The sequence below is a fragment of the Podarcis erhardii genome (assembly GCF_964252035.2).
Source record: "Podarcis erhardii genome assembly, chromosome: 4".
Lineage (NCBI taxonomy): Eukaryota > Metazoa > Chordata > Lepidosauria > Squamata > Lacertidae > Podarcis > Podarcis erhardii.
Genome location: NC_138508.1, coordinates 2,594,917 through 2,614,590, shown reverse-complemented (window position 1 = coordinate 2,614,590; position 19,674 = coordinate 2,594,917). Strand labels below are relative to the sequence as shown.

Here is a 19,674-nt window from a genome sequence, read left to right as displayed (position 1 = left end):
CATCCAAACCGCCCAGACCTGGAGCATCTCTTCCAAGTTTACAGAGTCAGGGGGACTGTGGAGAGCGGACCCCAACCCCACCTCCAGGCTTAGGATTCTTTATCATTCTACATCTCCAGCAGACTTGGAAGAGTGGAACAGAAGGTAGCTTGAAAGAGACAACAGCTTCACAGCTGAGAATCCTGTAATGGGCAGAGCAGGAATACCAGATAGGTGGGTTGGCAGGCAGAGAATAAAACAGTGTGATACCTGTATGCATTGATGAATATAAATGGTCAGATTTTTATTTTTTTATTTTTATTTTTAAAATAATTTTTATTAATTTTACAACATAAACAAAAAACAAACAAACATAACACGACTTCCCCAAACCTCCCCTTCACTGCATCCTTATTTTAATTTTTTTTTAGCAATCCTTCATCCCTTTTTATATTTAATTCTCTTTAAAGCTTTTTTTTTTCTAAATTTCAATTTTTACAGCTGTAATTCTTTATATCCAATCCCTTGACATCTTAACATTCCGAAATTTTGCAACAATTTTTAAGATAGATTTTAAATTTTTTCCAGTCTTCTTCCACTGTCTCTCTCTTCTGGTCACGGATTCTGCCGGTCATCTCTGCCAGTCCCATGAATTCAGTCACCTTGGTCTGCCATTCTTCCAGAGTAGGTACTTCTTTAGTCTTCCAATACTTCGCCAAAAGAATTCTTGCTGCTGTTGTTGCGTACATAAAGAATGTTCTATCTTTCTTTGGAACCATTTGGCCCACCATGCCCAAGAGAAAAGCCTCTGGTTTCTTTATAAATGTCCACTTAAGGATTTTCTTAATTTCATTATAGATCATTTCCCAGTAGGCCTTAATCTTCGGGCAGGTCCACCAAAGATGGTAAAAAGTTCCTTCGCATTCATTACACTTCCAGCAATTGTTATTGGGCAAATGATATATCTTTGCAAGCTTGACTGGGGTCATGTACCACCTATAGATCATTTTCATTATATTCTCTTTCAAGGCAGTACATGCCGTAAATTTAATACCTGTGGTCCATAACTGCTCCCAGTCAGCAAACATAATATCATGACCAACATCTTGTGCCCACTTAATCATAGCTGATTTAACCGTTTCATCCTGTGTGTTCCATTTTAGCAGCAAATCAGATTTTTATTTTTTTAAAGAATGGGGAACTGAGGTAGGGCAACTCGTTTTCTTAGAGTGGCAATGGCACCCACCCAAGAGGGGCCAGAACTGAGTTCCAGCAAGTTCTGGCTGGAAAAAGACCCAGGTTAGGCCCATTATTAAGTGAGGCCAGTGTAACATGCACAGGAATGGGAACTGACCACAAGACTAGTAAAAACCAGTTAAAGGGGAAATTAATGGCTGATTGTTAAAGAGAAAAACAACTCCAGATAAGGTACAAGGAGGGTTCTGACACATATACTAAAATCAAATGGGTTGGGTAAGTGTTTTTCATGAACTATGGCTTGATGAGAGATGGTGAAGTGCAGACAAGGCAGAAAGTGGTTGGGTAAAGGATGAACAGCTAAGATTATGCATATTTTGCCTATGCTGTATAGTCTGTGTCCTAATAGAAATGTAATGCATTACTGAATGAAGTTATACTGATTGGGGATTTGGTGTGATTTCTTGAAACCACAAGGAGTAATCCCCCTCCCAACCTCATACTTGGAAACTGAATACAGAGGTACCTCTGGTTACGTACTTAATTCATTCCGGAGGTCCGTTCTTAAGCCTCTTATTCTGAGGAACGCTTTCGCTAATGGGGTCTCCCACTGTGCACACGCCTCCTGTGCACAATTTCCGTTCACATCCTGGGGCAAAGTTCACAACCAGATAGATAGATAGATAGATAGATAAGTTTATTACGGCCATAGGCCCATATTCAATAGATCATACAACAAAACAGGTATAACAAAATAAAATTAATAAATTAAAATACGTTTAAAATCACAACCAGAAGCAGCGACTTCTGGGTTAGCGGAGTTCGTAACCTGAAGCGTTTGAAACCAGAAGCGTTCATAACCAGAGGTACCACTGTACAGGCCTCCTGGCAGCTCTGTCTTGCCCTCAGGACCCTGCCCAGGCCGCATCCCTCATTGGCCCCATTCTGCACTCTCCCCAAGTGATTTTACCCAGCTGCCATCTGTCTTGGAACTATGACAACTGTTCTTGGTTGCCTGGATGAAGTGGGGTACATGTCTGACCACACCCATTTAACTACAACCACCTCTGGGATGTGGCTCCCAGAAAGCTTTTGATAAGAAAACATGGCCCTGAGGCTGAAAAAGGGTCACCACCACTGAATAAATCCCTGCTTTTCCAGGACTGGAAACCCAGAATAACATGGCATCAAAAGTTCCAGATTTTATTAGGCCAGAGATATGATTAAAATTAGGAAAGAAACTTGACCATCATTTGTTAAAGCAGTCTATTACAGTATTACATACAGAACAATATAAATATGTCATTTCTGTGTGCAACCTGAGAAACATGGAAGAGATGGAGGAATACTGTAGGTCCTCAGAAATCTCCACTAATTCCATTTCTGGATTTTCATGATCAAAACAAATATCTCCAGTAGAAGGGGTGGACATCCAGGGGGTTGTTCTATGTTCAGGACCTTATTGAGGGATGCTGACCCATCTTATAATAACCTCTATGAATCCAGTTGACTCCAGATAGCTCGGGTATGATTTTTTAGGCAATCTTTTACGGAAGCAGGAGGGACTTCATTATCAGAAAGTGTGTGGATCTTTTTTTATCTAACTCTGGAATGTATATACCAGGAGAACAACCAAGAAGACCAAGGAACTGGAAATGAAGCCGTATGAGGAATGGCTGAGGCAATTTGGTATGTTTAACCTGGAAAAGAGGATATGATAGCCATCTTCAACTATCTGAACGGCTGCCACATGGAAGATGGAGCAAGTTTATTTCCTGCTTCTCCAGAAGGTTGGATTCAAATGGCATGAAGGAAGATTCCAACTAAACATTTGGAAGAACTTTCTGACAGTAAGAGCAGTTTGATGGGGGAACAGACTCTTTTAGAAGGTGGTGGACTCTCCTTCGTTGGAGATTGTTAAACAGAGGTTGGAGGACCATCCATCAGGGATTGGTCAGCAGCGATTCCAACAATGCATGAGGTTGGGCTGGGTTACCCCTGGGGTTTCCTTCCAACTCTATGATTCTATGATTCCATGAGGCATTTGGAGCTTCAGGATGGACCATCAACTGCAGGCTGGATTGATCAAAGATGGCATATAAACCTGTATGGACATTTGACACAACACAACAGAGTTGTTAGAAGGGGAATGAAACGAGAGGCAGGACTGAGATTTGGATATGCTTCGAGGTTCAGGCTATAGGAAGTCGTAAAATCAAAATTACAATTCGGAAGACAATTTGATCTTTTTTATTTTAGTTTTTTATTTTAATTGGATTATGATTTGATATGTTAATTGTTATGTTAATTGGATGTTTTTTATTGGGAAATTAATGTACACTCTAACAAAAAAAAAAAAGAGGAATTAAACAACATCAGCCAGCATGGTGTAGTGGTTAAGAGCGGTGGACTCGTAATCTGGTGAACCGAGTTCGCTTCCCCACTCCTCTACATGCAGCTGCTGGGTGACCTTGGGCTAGTCACAGAGTGTTTGTGGTGGGAGAGGAAGGGAAAGGAGATTGTGAGCAGCTTTGAGACTCCTTAGGGTAGTGATAAAGCGGGATATCAAATCCAAACTCCTCCTCTTCATCGTCCACTTCTTCTTCTTCCTTTAGACAGGCAGTCTCCCCACCCCCTTCCCACTGCATCAATATGGAGATTGTACTTCCCTTTGGTTTAAGCACTAGATGCTGGGAGCAAACATTTATTCATTCCACTGGTCACCCGTCTTGGTTCCTCCTCGAACAGTACGTGGGCACTTCTACATAACTGTTGTTATTGTGTTTGTGATGTGCGTGGTTCATTCTGTCATGAATGCTTTAGCTGAGTTTCTTGCATTCAGGGGGCTGGACTAGATGTCCCTTGGGGTCCCTTTCAACTCTATGATTCTATGATTCATTCAAAACCAATAAAATGTTTGTAAAAGGAAAAAGAAAGATGATGGTTAGATCCAGCCCTTTATTTCTGGGGGTACTCAGGGGTACGCATACCCCTAAACATTTTGTGAATCTTTGTCGGAATCTCCGCTCGGCCAAGCCGATAAGGCCTCATCTTCCTCCGAGCTGAGCCTTTGAAATTGCCTCCGACGTGTTTAATGACCTGAGCCTTTGATGAGGCCTCAAGCACATTCTATCCAGCAGGCTTCCCAGCACAGGGGAGAGATGAGAGGTTTGGCTACATTGTAAAGAGTTTTATTTCTAAACTACGCAGAACAGAAAAGACATCCTCTCTCTATGAAAGCAGAGAGCAACTGAACAAAGGAACTAAGGAACAAAGGAAACAGGAAACCACTAACGTCACATCCCGTCTCCCTTTTCCTGTGAGACTGCAAGGTCTCTGGAATGTAAACAGAGTCCTGGGACTCCGCACAGCTGCACAGTGAGAAACAGAAACTAATATCCTCCCCCTTTCTGTGAACACCACTGGGCAGCGTGCCAGTACATTATCAGTACAAACCCAATTTCTGTACATAGGTACAGTGTTGATCCTTCGGAACAACCTTGGACAATAAATCAGCAGGAATTTCATTACCTGTCATGTAGGACACCGTTATGAGTCCTTTCTGAACACATTCTCTAGCATGTTGCAGCTTCAAAGTGCTTCGTGCTTTGCTTACAACCTTCAGAAGTCAGAAAAGCCAAACATGCTTTGTTGTCCTGATAAACCTGGATTGGACATTTGACAGGAATTCTCATGTCGTTACACAACTGTAACAACCATTCACAATCCACAAGTGAATAAGACAATGCATTCAGTTCAGCTTCACAAGAACTTACTGTTGTTTGCTTCTTGCACAACCAATCAAATAGACCCTGGTTGTACATATAGCAAACTCCAGACGTGCTTTTCCTGTCTGTAGTGTCACTTCCAAAACTCGCATCAGCAAATATCTCAAGACCACCAGACTTCTGATTGTTAAATGTCAGTCTGTAATGCATAGTGCCTTTCAAATAGCGTGCTACGCGTTTCAGAGCTTTCCAATCCTTAACAGGATTGTTGACTTGTCTGCTTAGCAAGTTACAGCTAAGTGCAATGTCAGGTCTTGAATATCTGGCAATGAATATTAGTTTGCCTAGCACACTTCTGTACAGTGTAGTGTCAGAAAATGCTTCTTCCGTGTCATCTACCTGATAACCTGTTGTCATTGGTGTGTCTACAGGGTTAGCATCCATCAGGTTTAGCTTGGTTAACACATCAGCAATTTTCTGTGACTGGTATACTAGGAATGAAAGCTGCATCACATGATGGACACTTCAAGATGGCGGGGGCTGCTGAGCAGACTGCCAGAAGTTACACCCTGGGGAAAGCTGATACAGTATCCCAGAGCATGCAGGGATGTGTTCCTGAAACCGAAAGCTCCACAAAAGGGAGGCTTTTGGAGGAAGAGTGAACGAGGGGGGTGTTTCCTGTTCAGGGGGTGAAATCTCCAAAGCAGGAGGAGCAAGGGGAGTTGGCTGCCACGTCATCCCAACCATCACTGCAACCAGAAGGTGGCACTGCTGTGTTTGAAGCAGTGGAAAGTTTTTCCTGTGAGAAGTTTGGGCAGAGTCCAAACGCCAGGATGTTCCAGTACAAAGGCTAAGGCAAAACTTTGTGGAAGATGGAACTGGTTCACCACATTTACATCACAGAAGGGTCCAATCCACCAGTTGTGTGAAGACTCCTTGGAGGTGCAAAGTGTTGTGGAGTCCGGCACACTTCCCTGTGTTCCATTCAGCTTTCTGGACTTTTCCAGAATGTGCACAGCGCTAGCCGCTTGGTGTGTAAGCTTGCAGAAGATAGAGTCCACACGCTGTTGTTCTAAACTAACAGCTTTATTTACAGCAGAACAGTAAAAATAAACAAACCATCTGAGACAGCAGGCATCTTGCTTCCTTGCTCGGCAGCAAAAGCGAAAGTCAGACAGAACAAAGAAACAGCTTCTCCAGAAGTTGGAGACAGCTCCTCCCCAGAACAGGCAGGACGATGGGTTCTGAGCTGTTAAGCCTATAAGCTCTGATTCCCCATCACACCCCCTCTCGTCCTGCACTGCTGGGGGCTCGTAAGTTTCACCACTTACCCCAAACACAGACCTTTACAGAACTCCCCATGACGCTGAAAGTTCAAGGTTTCATGAACCCATCTGCCAGGTTATTCTGGCTTGAACAGTACTGAAATCTCACCAAGCCTAACTGGATACTCTGAAACCCATTTTGGAAACAGATGCCTAGGTGTTTGGTTCTGGCCTTAAACTGCCCAGACTCTGCCAACTTCAGACAGGGTTGATTGTCCTCCCACACTGTGACAGGGAAACAACAATCCCTGTAGATTTCTTGAACCAAACAAACACAGAATTCCAATTCCCTGCAAAGTTCAGACAGCACACTGAATTCAGCTTCAGTAAAGGAAAGTGCAATGAGATTTTGCTTCTGGGTGTGATGGCCTGGGATTCAGATTCAGATGCTGAACCTAAGGAATCCCAACCCGCACAGGATTCCTCGCCTCCAGAACCAGCTGAGCCGGGGTTGGGGCATGAGCCTGAAGGGTCCTCACCTGTGCTGGATCCTCAGGTGCAGACACCAGCTGAGTCTGCTCTGGCTCCGGAGGTGATGGAGAACCCATTGCCTGCAGGTGCTCCACTCTAAGCCCTGTCAGAGGAAGCTGGGGTTGCCTCTGGGTCCAGTGACCCTCCAGCCTCTCCTGAGCTGCAGAGGCTCAGGGCAGAGAGGCAGAGGGAACTAAGTTCCTGCAGGTGAAGTGCTCGCCTCCAGGCCAGGAGAGGCGAGTCATCTGAGGATCAGGGCCACCCTATGCCTTGGGACATATAAAAGCCAGCCAGCCCCAGTCCCAAGTTGCGGGAACAACATTGGTGGTTGTCAGTCCCTGCCTGAACCCTGCCCTGCACCCAGCTTCAACTTTTATGGACTGCCTTCATATTGCTTCATCGACCACGGGCTGGACTTGGACCTTGCCTCTTGATTAACCCCCGGGACCAGCACACCGGGACATCCACCCAACCAAAGAGTCCCCAAACCTTACCACCATCCCAGATACGGACTTCCTGTTAGCCAGATTTGTCCAATCGCTATCTGTCCTGCACATCAGCTAGCCATCACCCTTAGATGACAGCTTGAGACAGAAATCCTTGGTATCCTGCAGATACGCAGCACCCTCTTGATACCATTCCAGGCACTCACACTCGGGTTTGTAGCTTCCTTGCTGAGCAGATTGGTAGCAAAAGCAATGTCCGGTCTGCTCCATTGGGACAGATACAACAGCCTACCCAGAGCTGACTGAAAAATCTCAGCATTTTTGAACTCAGCGCATTCTACTTGCTGACTATCTTTCACATAACTTGTCTCCATGGGTGTTCTGACCCCTGAATTCATACATCCTGAACTTCTCAAGCAGTGATGCTGACTTGAATAAAATATTGGTGGGGGCCAGGTAAGGCCCTCCTTGCACAATCAACCACATGATGCATGCACACCATTTGAATGGCAATGCCTATAATGGCAGTGACATTTAAAAAAAGTAAAATTTTGAGCCCAGCACCTCCCCTTGCCCTGGAGAACACTTCTAGCATGTCATCTGCCCTACCTGTGTCCATTTGGTATCACCCTTTCCAGGTTTTTGCCTGTCCATTGTGTTTGTCTTTCATTTGTTCTCCTATGTGTGTTGCCAGTAGAAGCCACAATTCTGTGGGTACTCTAGGTGGTGCAGAAAGCACCTAGAAGCTCCCTAGAGGTTGAAGTGCCGATAAACTTCAGTTTTGAGATCTATAAATTCCAATTAGCCAGCAGAGGGTGTCACAGGGCCAGCCTACCTTCCCTTTAAAGCAAACATGGGTCTCCAGCTGTTTTTGGACTACAACTCCCATCATCCCTAGCTAGCAGGACTAACGGGAAGGGATGATGGAAACTGTAGTCCAGGAGCTGCTGGGGACCCAAGTTTGGGAAACCCTGCTTCAAAGCAACTTTTGCGTTTGGCCTGCAAATATGGGACCTCCACACTTTTGTATTTTCTAGTATTTTGATTTTCTTGTGACCTTTGTACTTTATTTATTTATTTATATAGAGAGAGAAAATTAAAAGAGAAATTGTATGGCAAGTAGTGGAAGAATAAAAGGTTGTGTCTGGGGAAAAAAACCAAAAAAACCTGGGGGGTGTCCTCCTCAAATATTTTATTGGGGGACAAAGACCGCTAGGGCTTTAAGAGTTGGTGCCTATTCCCTACACCCACAAGTATCAGGAATGTTACAACATAAAAACACAATATAAAAACACAAACTGACCTTTGTATAGATTCTTTGATGGGAAGTGAGATGGGAGCTCCTCCAGAAGCTCTTTCCACATTCCGCACACTAATATGGTTTCTCCCCTGTATGAATTCTTTGATGGGAAGTGAGAGAGGAGCTCTTCCTGAAGCTCTTTCCACATTTCACACACGAATAGGGCTTCTCCCCTGTATGAATTCTCTGATGTGAAATGAGATCGGTGCTCTGACTGAAGCTCTTTCCACATTCCACACACTGATAGGGTTTCTGCCCTGTATGAATTCTTCGATGGAAAGTGAGGTTGTGGCTGTGACTGAAGCTCTTTCCACATTCCACACACTGATAGGGTTTTTCCCCTGTATGAGTTCTTTGATGGGAAATGAGAGAGGAGCTCTGACTGAAGCTCTTCCCACATTCCACACACTGATAGGGTTTCTCCCCTGTATGGATTCTTTGATGGGAAGTGAGTTTGGAGCTTCCAGTGAAGCTCTTTCCACATTCCACACACTGATAGGGTTTCTCCCTAGTATGAATTCTTTGATGGGAAGTGAGAGAGGAGCTCTTCCTGAAGCTCTTTCCACATTCCACACACTGATAGGGTTTCTCCCCTGTATGAATTCTTTGATGGGAAGTGAGAGAGGAGCTTTCAGTGAAGCTCTTTCCACATTCCACACACTGATAGGGTTTCTCCCCAGTATGAATTATTTGATGGGAAGTGAGAGAGGAGCTCCGACTGAAGCTCTTTCCACATTCCACACACTGATAGGGTTTCTCCCCTGTATGAATTCTTTGATGGGAAGTGAGGTTGGAGCTATGAGTGAAGCTCTTTCCACATTCCACACACTGATAGGGTTTCTCCCCTGTATGAATTATTTGATGGGAAGTGAGAGAGGAGCTCTGACTGAAGCTCTTTCCACATTCCACACACTGATAGGGTTTCTCCCCTGTATGAATTCTTTGATGGGAAATGAGTTTGGAGCTCTGACTGAAACTCTTTCCACATTCCACACACTGATAGGGTTTCTCCCCTGTATGAATTCTTTGATGCGAAGTGAGATTGGAGCTCCGACTGAAACTCTTTCCACATTCCACACACTGATAGGGTTTCTCCCCTGTATGAATTCTCTGATGGGACATGAGATCGGTGCTCCTACTGAAGCTCTTTCCACATTCCACACACTGATAGGGTTTCGCCCCTGTATGAATTCTCTGATGCCTAGTGAGAGAGGAGCTCATACTGAAGCTCTTTCCACATTCCACACACTGATAGAGTTTCTTTCCAAGGATATTTTGTTGATGGGAAGTGGAATGGGAGCACTGACTGCAGCTTTCTCCAAACTCCAAATTTTTATGTGGCTTCTCCTCTCTGGGGATTTTATCGTGGTCACCTTCGTTCTTGATTTCTGATTCATCACAATCTGCCATGGAGACAAAAAGGGATTAGAACCTCAGGAACAAATGGAGAAGAACTGAAGGGAGTTCGGTGTGTGTTTATTACCTTTGTTGTTTGTCATTAACCAACATATTTATTATGAGATTCTGTTGAGGTGCTGAATGTTGCTTTGTTTGATATACAGTAGTGGTCAAAATTGTGGAATACTTTTGGAGAAAAGTGTATTTCAGAGGTTTGATGGCTCATAACACTGCTTCTTTTGGAGTAACATCATAAAATTATGTATCAACGGAAATTGTTCAATTACCCATATTCTATCTAAAGCTATAGCCAAATAACCAGAAAAAAGAAGAACTTGCTTAGGTTGACTTTTGTCAGTGTCTTTTGTGATTGCTATCAAGTTCGTTGGTTTTTTTGTGTTCTTATAAAATATAATAAAATTATAGAAATGGCACAAAGAGTTGAGGAGGCTTCCGGCGATCGCGGGAGTGAAAGCAAGCGGGATTCCTCAGTGCTGAGAGAATCCAGCTTTTGAGGGGAAAAGAGAGTACTGCAAGAGGGCCGCAGCCCCCCAAACACCCTTGAAAGGATATTCAAGGGGCAGGGTCCTGGCATGGTCCAAGAGCTTATCCTCCGGCTGCCAAGTAACCTCTTTTTGGGAGGCGACGAGAGTGGCGGGGTAGAGAAGCGGACAGCAGGAGGCCATTTCTATCCCTCAAGAGTGAAGCTCCGAGCTTGCACACAGAAGCGATTAGCTCTCAAACATTAAGAAATCGAATTGGGACTTTTTAAAATACAAATCCATGGATTAGAGCCAATTTGAAGTGGGTAAGGTGGAAAAAAAGGAGGTCAGCCTTGCCTGGAATTTAAACTACACACAAGAACAATCTTCAGAGCGGGACAAAAACGTAAGTCAATGCAAACGGATTAAACTGATAATTTATTTGACTGCCTTTTAAAGGACTATAAGGAGTATCAGGATTATAAAGATAGAGAAAAGGGGGAGAGTCGTTTGGAAGGCAATTAATAGTCTTATCAGTGAGTTGGTGGGAAACGTCGGGGGAGAAGACTCCGAGAGCTTTCTACTTTTGTTTTTAAAAAGTAAAGGTAAAGGTACCCCTGCCCGTATGGGCCAGTCTTGCCAGACTCTAGGGTTGTGCGCTCATCTCACTCTATAGGCCGGGAGCTAGCGCTGTCCGCAGACACTTCCGGGTCACGTGGCCAGCATGACAAGCTGCATCTGGCGAGCCAGCGCAGCACACGGAATGCCGTTTACCTTCCCGCTGGTAAGCGGTCCCTATTTATCTACTTGCACCCGGAGGTGCTTTCGAACTGCTAGGTTGGCAGGCGCTGGGACCGAACGACGGGAGCGGACCCCGCTGCAGGGATTCGAACCGCCAACCATACGATCGGCAAGTCCAAGGCACTGAGGTTTTACCCACAGCGCCACCCGTGTCCCTTGTTTTTAAAAAGATCTTCTGTGGTTACAGAAGAGTTCAAAATTGAAAAAGGAACACGACAAGGCTGCCCGATCTCCCCTCTGTTATTTATCTCAGTTCTGGAGGTGCTCTTGAACATGATCAGAGGGGACCGGTTGGTGGAAGGGATTCAGGTCGGAGCGAAACAATACAAACTTAAAGCTTTTGCAGATGACCTAGTTTTGACCCTGCAGGAGCCAGAATCTAGTACGAAAAGAGTATTACAATTGATTCAGGACTTTGGTCGGGTGGCGGGATTTAAATTAAACAAACAGAAAACCAAGGTGTTGGGAAAAAATTTGACAGATACAGAGTCAGAACGGTTTCAGAGAGAAACAGAACTAACTATGGTTAAAAAGGTAAAGTACCTAGGGGTAAACATAACAGCAAAAAATCTGAGTCTATTTAAGGATAACTATGAAAAATGTTGGTCTGAAATTAAGAGAGACTTGTACAGTTGGACAAAACTGAAGCTTTCTTTGTTAGGCCGAATTGCTGCTATTAAGATGAATGTATTGCCAAAAATGTTGTTTTTGTTTCAAACACTACAGATTGTGGACAAGACGGAGTGCTTCCGGAAGTGGCAGAAAGATATATCTAAATTTGTCTGGCAGGGCAAAAAGCCCAGAATTAAGTTTAAGATATTAACAGATGCGAAAGAAAGAGGGGGCTTTGCCCTGCCAGACTTAAAGTTGTACTATGAAGCCGCAGCTTTCTGCTGGCTAAAAGACTGGCTACTTCTCGAAGACACTGATGTATTAGACCTGGAAGGTTTTAACAATGCTTTTGGTTGGCATGCATACTTATGGTATGACAAAGTTAAGATCAATAAGGCCTTTAAGAACCATATTGTCAGGAAAGCAGTGTTCAATGTCTGGACAAAATATAAAGACTTATTGGAGAATAAAACTCCAAGGTGGCTTTCACCTCTGGAAGCTAAGGCCCGAAAAAGACCCAATATGGAGGCCAAATGGCCAAAATATTGGGAAATATTGGAAAAAGATGGAGACAATTGGAAATTGCAGAGTTTGGAGAAAATGAAGGATAAGGTGCGAGACTGGTTACATTACGCTCAGATTAAAGAAGTTTTTAAAAATGACAAAAAGTTAGGGTTCCAGGTGGAGAAATCGAAGTTAGAAACAGAATTGTTAGAACCAAAGACTAAGGTACTATCTAGAATGTATAACTTGCTGTTAAAATGGAATACACAAGACGAAATGGTTAAATCGGCTATGATAAAGTGGGCGCAGGACATTGGGCATAACATTATGTTTGAGGATTGGGAAGGGTTGTGGACCACTGGGCTGAACTTCACCGCATGTAATGCTCTGAAGGAAAATATAATTAAAATGATATATAGATGGTACATGACCCCAGTTAAACTTGCCAAAATATACCATTCGTCTGATAATAAATGTTGGAAATGTAAAGAAAATGAAGGAACATTCTTTCACCTCTGGTGGACATGCCCTAAGGTGAAGGCCTTCTGGGAAATGATATATAATGAGCTGAAAAAGGTATTTAAGTATACCTTCACTAAGAAACCAGAGGCCTTCCTCCTGGGTATTGTCGGCCAGAAGGTGCTAAAGAAGGACCGAACATTCTTTATGTATGCAACAACGGCAGCAAGGATACTCATCGCAAAAAACTGGAAAACTCAAGATCTACCCACACTGGAAGAGTGGCAGATGCAGCTGATGGACTATATGCAACTGGCCGAGATGACTGGCCGAGACCTGGGAGAAGAGAAGATGGAGGAAGACTGGAAGAAATTTAAGATGTATCTACAAAAACATTGTAATTTGACTGAATGTTAAGAAGGATGCTAGATTATAAAAAATCGGCCACCACTAAATTAGATTTAAATTTGATGATAAGTGAGACTAAAGAAAATATAAAAATTTTTGGAAGAATTGCTAGATTATATTTGAATGACTGAACATGAGATTTGTAAACAAGTTGATAATTTGTTTGGAAAAAACTTTTAACGATGTAAATGGGAGCGGGAGACGTGAGGGAGTCCAAAGAAGTGAGGAAACTATGTTGGTGACAGAAGTAAGATTGTTTATTATTTGTGTATTTATATTTAAAAACTTTAATAAATATCTTTAAAAAAAAAAAAAATCTGCGCAATTGGCAGAGACGGACTTTAAAACTACTGATTTATTAATTCTAGCCTGTGAAGAGAGACAGAAGATACTAAGAGGGAAAATACTGTTTCTTTACCTTAATTTGCTGGAAGTTTAAAAGAAGTTTGAGAGAAATTAGGAGTGTTTTTACCCTCTGAAGTTCATACCCCCACCCTGCCTGCCTCTCTGCGGAGTATTTCAATGGGATACAAAGAAGCAAACTGCACCATTTTTGTATCTTTGATGGGGAAGGCTTTTGCCCTTCTCCTTCTCTTCCCCTCTCTTTGAGATTTAACACAGACTTTTATTCGTTTGGTGGCATCTTATGGATTTTGATTTCAAGATATATCTGGCAGGGCAAAAAGCCGAGAATAAAATTTAAGTTCTTAACAGATTTAAAAGAGAGGGGAGGCTTGGCCCTGCCAGATATGAGATTATATTATGAAGCATTGTGCATATGTTGGTTGAAAGAATGGATGAAATTAGAAAATACAGATTTGTTAGATTTGGAAGGATATGACAATAGATTCGGTTGGCACGCATATTTATGGTATGGAAAAAAACAAGTGCATAAAGGTTTCAAAAATCATATTAGAGGATCTCTGATTGAGGCATGGGGTAGGTACAAAAACCTACTTGAACCAAAAATACCACACTGGTTATCACCATTAGAGGCGATGAGTGTTAAAAAGATCAATATGACTAGGAGGTGGATAACATATGGAAGTTTAATTGAGAAAGAGGGAAGTAAGTGGAAAATGAAACCATATGAAGAAGTGAAAGAATATGTAAACGATTGGCTGCATTATTTTCAGATTAATGAAAATGGATAATTGATGATTGGATAAAATTGTGGAAGGAAGGGATGAGATTTACGGCATGTACCACAATTAAAGAAAATGTTATGAAAATGATATATCGATGGTATATAACACCAGTTAAATTAAGTAAAATGTATAAGGTGAGTAACAAATGTTGGAAATGTAAGGAGAAAGAAGGGACATTTTATCATATGTGGTGGGAATGTGAAAAAATGAAGTGCTTCTGGGAAATGATATATAATGAGATAAAGAAAATACTGAAATATACATTTGTTAAAAAACCAGAAGCAGTTCTATTAGGAATATTAGGTGGTGAAATAAAAAGGAATGATCAGAAAGTATTTCTGTATGCAGTAACAGCAGCCAGAACTCTTTTGGCCCAGAAATGGAAACAAGAAGAAATGCCTACGATTGAAGAATGGAGATCAAAATTAATGGATTACGCGGCGCTGGACAGATTGACAGGGAGGATTCGTAACCGACAAGACCAAAGATTCACTGAGGACTGGAGTAAATTTACAGAATATATTAAAAATATTTGTGATAATGATATAACGTTTGTAAGTTTTCAAGAAGCTCTGTAAGAAGATTTGGTAGAAATATTGTTTAAACAACATGGTAAGAAAAGATATATATAGTGCAATCTGTGATAATTACGGAAAATTATCAGACATGTTGATGGAAGTCTAAAAGAAAAAAAGATATGTGATGAGTTTTTGATGTTTAATGATGTTATAAATTTGTTTTTATTGGAAAATTAATAAAAATCATATTAAAAAAAAACAAAACAGAAAGCGATGTAAAATTGTACTGTTAAGTGAACAAGGCTACAGTTATGAAGAAATTGATGAAATATTAGGAAATCTTAACCAAAGCAGGCATTTCTATATTTTTGAAGAGGTATAAGGAGACTCAGTCACTACAAAATCAGACCGGTAAAGGCAGGGAAAGGTGCACAAAGGCAAGTGATGATGGACGAGTGGAGAGACTGTCCCTACATGACAGAAGAAAATCATCTGGGTGTATACAAGATGACATGGTGCAATGTAATGTGAAGTTGAGTGCAAGGACTGGTCTAAATATTAGAATTCTAAGGAAGAAGCCATTGTCATCTCTCAAGCAAAGGTTGAAATGATTAAACCCATGTTAACTAGACAGCGAAACAATGGGACAATGTTATTTGGTGCGATGAGACCCAAATCTCCTTTCTTGGTAGTGATGGGATGACATACGCGAGGAGAAGAATCAGAGAAGATTTACATCCTACTTGCATTACTCCGACCATGAAACACCCAGATAGTGTGTTGATCTGGGGTTGTATGGCAGCAAAAGGTGTGGGCAAAATTTACGTCATTAATGGGAATGTAAATGCCCTAAAATGCATAAATGAAATACTTGCGCCCAAACTGAAGCGTTCCTCAGGTGATCTTTTCCCAGATGCTGAAGCATATTGTCAGGGAACTGCCATCGGTTCAGGAGGGAGAGAGGAAAAGCCGAATGGATCACAGAGAGCCTCCAGGGATCATGGGAAGCAGCTCCTCTTCAACGGAGGAGAGTAAACACGCCTCCAGTGGAGCGGAGCTGCAGGAGTCGGAAGAGGCAAGACGGTGCCTGGCCAAAGCGGGGAGGAGAGGGGTCCTCCGTTACCCATGCTCTCCTTGCGCAGAAAGCATCCGTGCAGAGAGGGGAGGCGCAGACTGGGCGTCAAGAAGCTGCTTTGCTGGGGAAAGTTTAGGAACCGCCCACTCACGGATTCTGCCAGCGACTGAGTCAGCCACGGGAGAGTGGCGCTCCGGACAGATAAGGTTTATTTTGGCAGCAAAAGCAAGGCTTCACAGCAAAGCAGGGAGATATTTGCCTGCTTGCTCTCGAGCAACCCCTTGGAAACATTCCACACACACACATATATATATATTCTATTTTATACTTCAACAGGATTCCGCTCCATGTCATGTTGCTGCTGTGTGCAAAAGGTGCTTTCAAGATAAAGATATTTCACTGCTGGAATGGCCTGGGAATAGCCCAAACTTTAACCCAATCAGAAATCTATGGAGCCGACTAAAGAAACTTGTTAGTCAGAAGCAACCCAGCAATAAAGTCCAATTAACGGAGGCAATAATTTAATCTTGGTTTCACTTTATTACAGCTGCAGAACTAAAAACTTGGTTCATATCATGAGAAGGCATTGTAAGGCCGTAATTAAAGCTAAAGGTTGCCAATGGTTATGACTGCTGTTCTAATAAATACTCCTTCATAAAATTCATTGCATTACATCCTTCATTAAATTATCTTTCCATTGATATATAATTTTATGGTATTACTCCACACAAAAGTGGTGTTATGAGCCATCAAACCTCAGAAATACACTTTTCACAAAAGGTTTCCACAATTTTGGCCACTAGGAGAAGTTCCCTTTAAAGTTAATGTTCTTTTTATATGGGATCAGATTATTATTATTTATGCTTCATGTTTATAAATGTGTTGGAAGCCATGTTTATATATGTGTTGGGGCAACCCAGACAAATGGGCAGGGTATAAATAAAAAATATTATTATTACTACAGTGTTACATTGATTTAAGAGCAGCCCTGTTCCGGAAAAGATTAAGTTTGTAAACCATTTTCATCATCAGCGTCATCAGCATCACTGCTACTAAACCATCGGAAGATGCAGACATTTCGTGTTCCTTGCCTCAGGAGACAACGAAAGTCAGAAAGAACAAAGAAACAGCTTTCCCGGATGCTGAGAAAGCTCCTCCCCAGATGCAGGACACTCTGAGCTGTTAACCCTGTAAGCTCTAAACTTCACAACTTATCTTTCCTAACAATTCTGAAGCTGACATTTAAGATGGCTTGGGCAGTTCAGACCAGCCCGGTCGTGGTAGAAAAAGGAATAATTTGAGGAAGACTGTTCAAAGAAAATACTGTAAGTTACTGTTTATTGTGGGGGTGTTAGGTTCCCAGGTGTTATAGGGGCCACGGTTGAGCTCTGTGAAAATAGATGAGGTTGGTCACATAGAGGTATTTTATGAATTTCCAGGCTGATATGATGATCCCTACGCAAAAGCCTTTGACTGTGTCGACCACAGCAAACTATGGCAAGTTCTTAAAGAAATGGGAGTGCCTGATCACCTCATCTGTCTCCTGAGAAATCTCTATGTGGGACAAGAAGCTACAGTTAGAACTGGATATGGGACAACTGATTGGTTCAAAATTGGGGAAGGTGTACGACAAGGCTGTATATTGTCTCCCTGCTTATATGCAGAATTCATCATGTGAAAGGCTGGGCTGGATGAATCCCAAGCCGGAATTAAGATTGCCGGAAGAAATATCAACAACCTCAGATAAGCAGATGACACAACCCTGATGGCAGAAAGTGAGGAGGAATTAAAAAACCTTTTAATGAGGGTGAAAGAGGAGAGCGCAAAATATGGTCTGAAGCTCAACATCAAAAAAACGAAGATCATGGCCACTGGTCCCATCACCTCCTGGCAAATAGAAGGGGAAGAAATGGAGGCAGTGTGAGATTTTACTTTCTTGGGCTCTGTGATCACTGCAGATGGTGACAGCAGTCACGAAATTAAAAGACGCCTGCTCCTTGGGAGAAAGGCGATGGCAAACCTAGACAGCATCTTAAAAAGCAGAGACATCACCTTGCCAACAAAGGTCCGTATAGTTAAAGCCATGGTTTTCCCATTAGTGATGTATGGAGGTGAGAGCTGGACCATAAAGAAGGCTGATTGCCGAAGAATTGATGCTTTTGAATTATGGTGCTGGAGGAGACTCTTGAGAGTCCCATGGACAGCAAGAAGATCCAACCTCTCCATTCAGATGGAAATCAGCCCTGAGTGTTCACTGGAAGGACAGATCGTGAAGCTGAGGCTCCAGTACTTTGGCCACCTCATGAGAAGAGAAGACTCCCTGGAGAAGACCCTGATGCTGGGAAAGATGGAGGGCACAAGGAGAAGGGGACGGCAGAGGACGAGATGGTTGGATGGTGTTCTCGAAGCCACAAACATGAGTCTGACCAAACTGTGGGAGGCGGTGGAAGACAGGAGTGCCTGGCGTGCTCTGATCCAGGGGGTCACGAAGAGTTGGACACGACTAAACGACTAAACAACAACAACAACAATGACGATCCCACAGGGAGACTTACCAAGAGAGGCCACGATCCCATGAGTCTCCTCCATAACGTCCTTATGCAGAGCTCTCTGGTCAGGATCCAGCAACGCCCACTCCTCATCCGTGAAACGAACAGCGACATCTTCAAAGCACACTGGACCCTAAAAGAAAAAAGGAAATGTCCTCCTCTGAGGCAGCAAAAATTTGATCTGCTACATAATGCTCTGTTGTTTCCTTCCTGTAAATTGCGGTGTTGTTTCAATAGGATTGTTTTGCAGCACATTTTAATTATGGGTGCTTATTTTATGTATCCGTTTTTGTGCAAATAGGTGTTACTCCTCCTTGTGTTTCCCAAGTCATTCTGCCTACGCAAGCGTTCCAGTTTCCCCAATGGAAGGATCCACTTTCTCCTCTCCTCGTGTGATGTTCTGGGAAGGTTCCCTCCCAATGCCCTAGAGCCAAATTCAGGGGGTTCATGGGGGCATGGAGAGGGGGAGGAATGGGGGGGGCAGGCCCCATTTTCCAGCGGATGGGGCTGGTTAGGTGAATCCAGGCCACTATTTGTTCTCATTTGTCCACTGCTTAGAAACCAATTTTTGCATTCAGTTATCAATCTAGAAATAAAATAAGCCTGTTTTGGATGGCCATCTGTCTTGGATGATCTAGCAGAGATTCCTGCATTGCAGGGGGTCTCCTGGCTCTGAGAGACAAGCAGGGAGGGTGGCTTCTGGCAGAAGGAGAGGGAGCCCCTGGTGGCTCCTCCTTCTCCTGACTCAGCCTCTCGACCTTCTTCTCCCACTCGCCTCCTTCCTCTTCTGCCTCTGATTCTGCACTGCATTCTGCCACAGAGTCTCCCAGCTCACTAAGCCCTGTTTCCCCTTCAGCTTCTGACACCTCCTCTTCCCAGGCTTCCCCCTCTGACCGCTCATCCTTCCTCCACCTCCACTCCTTCGGCTCTGAGCCCTCTTCCCTTCCTGGTTCCCCGGCTGCTTCCTCCCACCATTCCTCTGTGCCCAACCAGTCCATGACATTGCTCCATCCCTCGGCCTTTGTCCCCACAAGGCAGCTTCCCCTGACCTGATCTGGTTCCACAGCCGCTGTTCCCCTTCTGCCCCCATGAAAAGGCGGATCAGGAGGTTTTGCTGGTATCATTCTGTCACCTGCAAGAGAGAAAAGGTTAGCAGGATGCCAGGAGTGCCTGCTTCTCTCACAGGTGAAACAGGGCATCTCTAACCACAGATGGGCCTTTGAGAAAGCCTTACCAGCTGAGAGTATTTAGGCATTTGTGCCTATTTCTTATAT

The 19,674-nt window shown here is 43.3% G+C and overlaps 2 protein-coding genes across 2 annotated transcripts in view; one reads left to right on the top strand and one right to left on the bottom strand.

The window, feature by feature from the left end:
• The window catches only part of LOC309341012 (uncharacterized protein), a 188,440-nt gene that overhangs the window by 60,008 nt on the left and 108,758 nt on the right, over positions 1–19,674 (top strand). The gene's annotated exons all lie outside the window — the stretch shown is intronic.
• LOC309340592 (uncharacterized protein) lies at positions 5,972–18,440 on the bottom strand (the record flags this gene model as incomplete). The annotated part of the gene is made up of 3 exons (XM_081859478.1): positions 5,972–9,849; positions 17,186–17,239; positions 18,407–18,440. The coding sequence occupies 3 exons, from the start codon at positions 18,438–18,440 to the stop codon at positions 8,519–8,521; spliced, it is 1,419 nt and encodes a 472-aa protein (XP_081715604.1). The 3' UTR covers positions 5,972–8,518.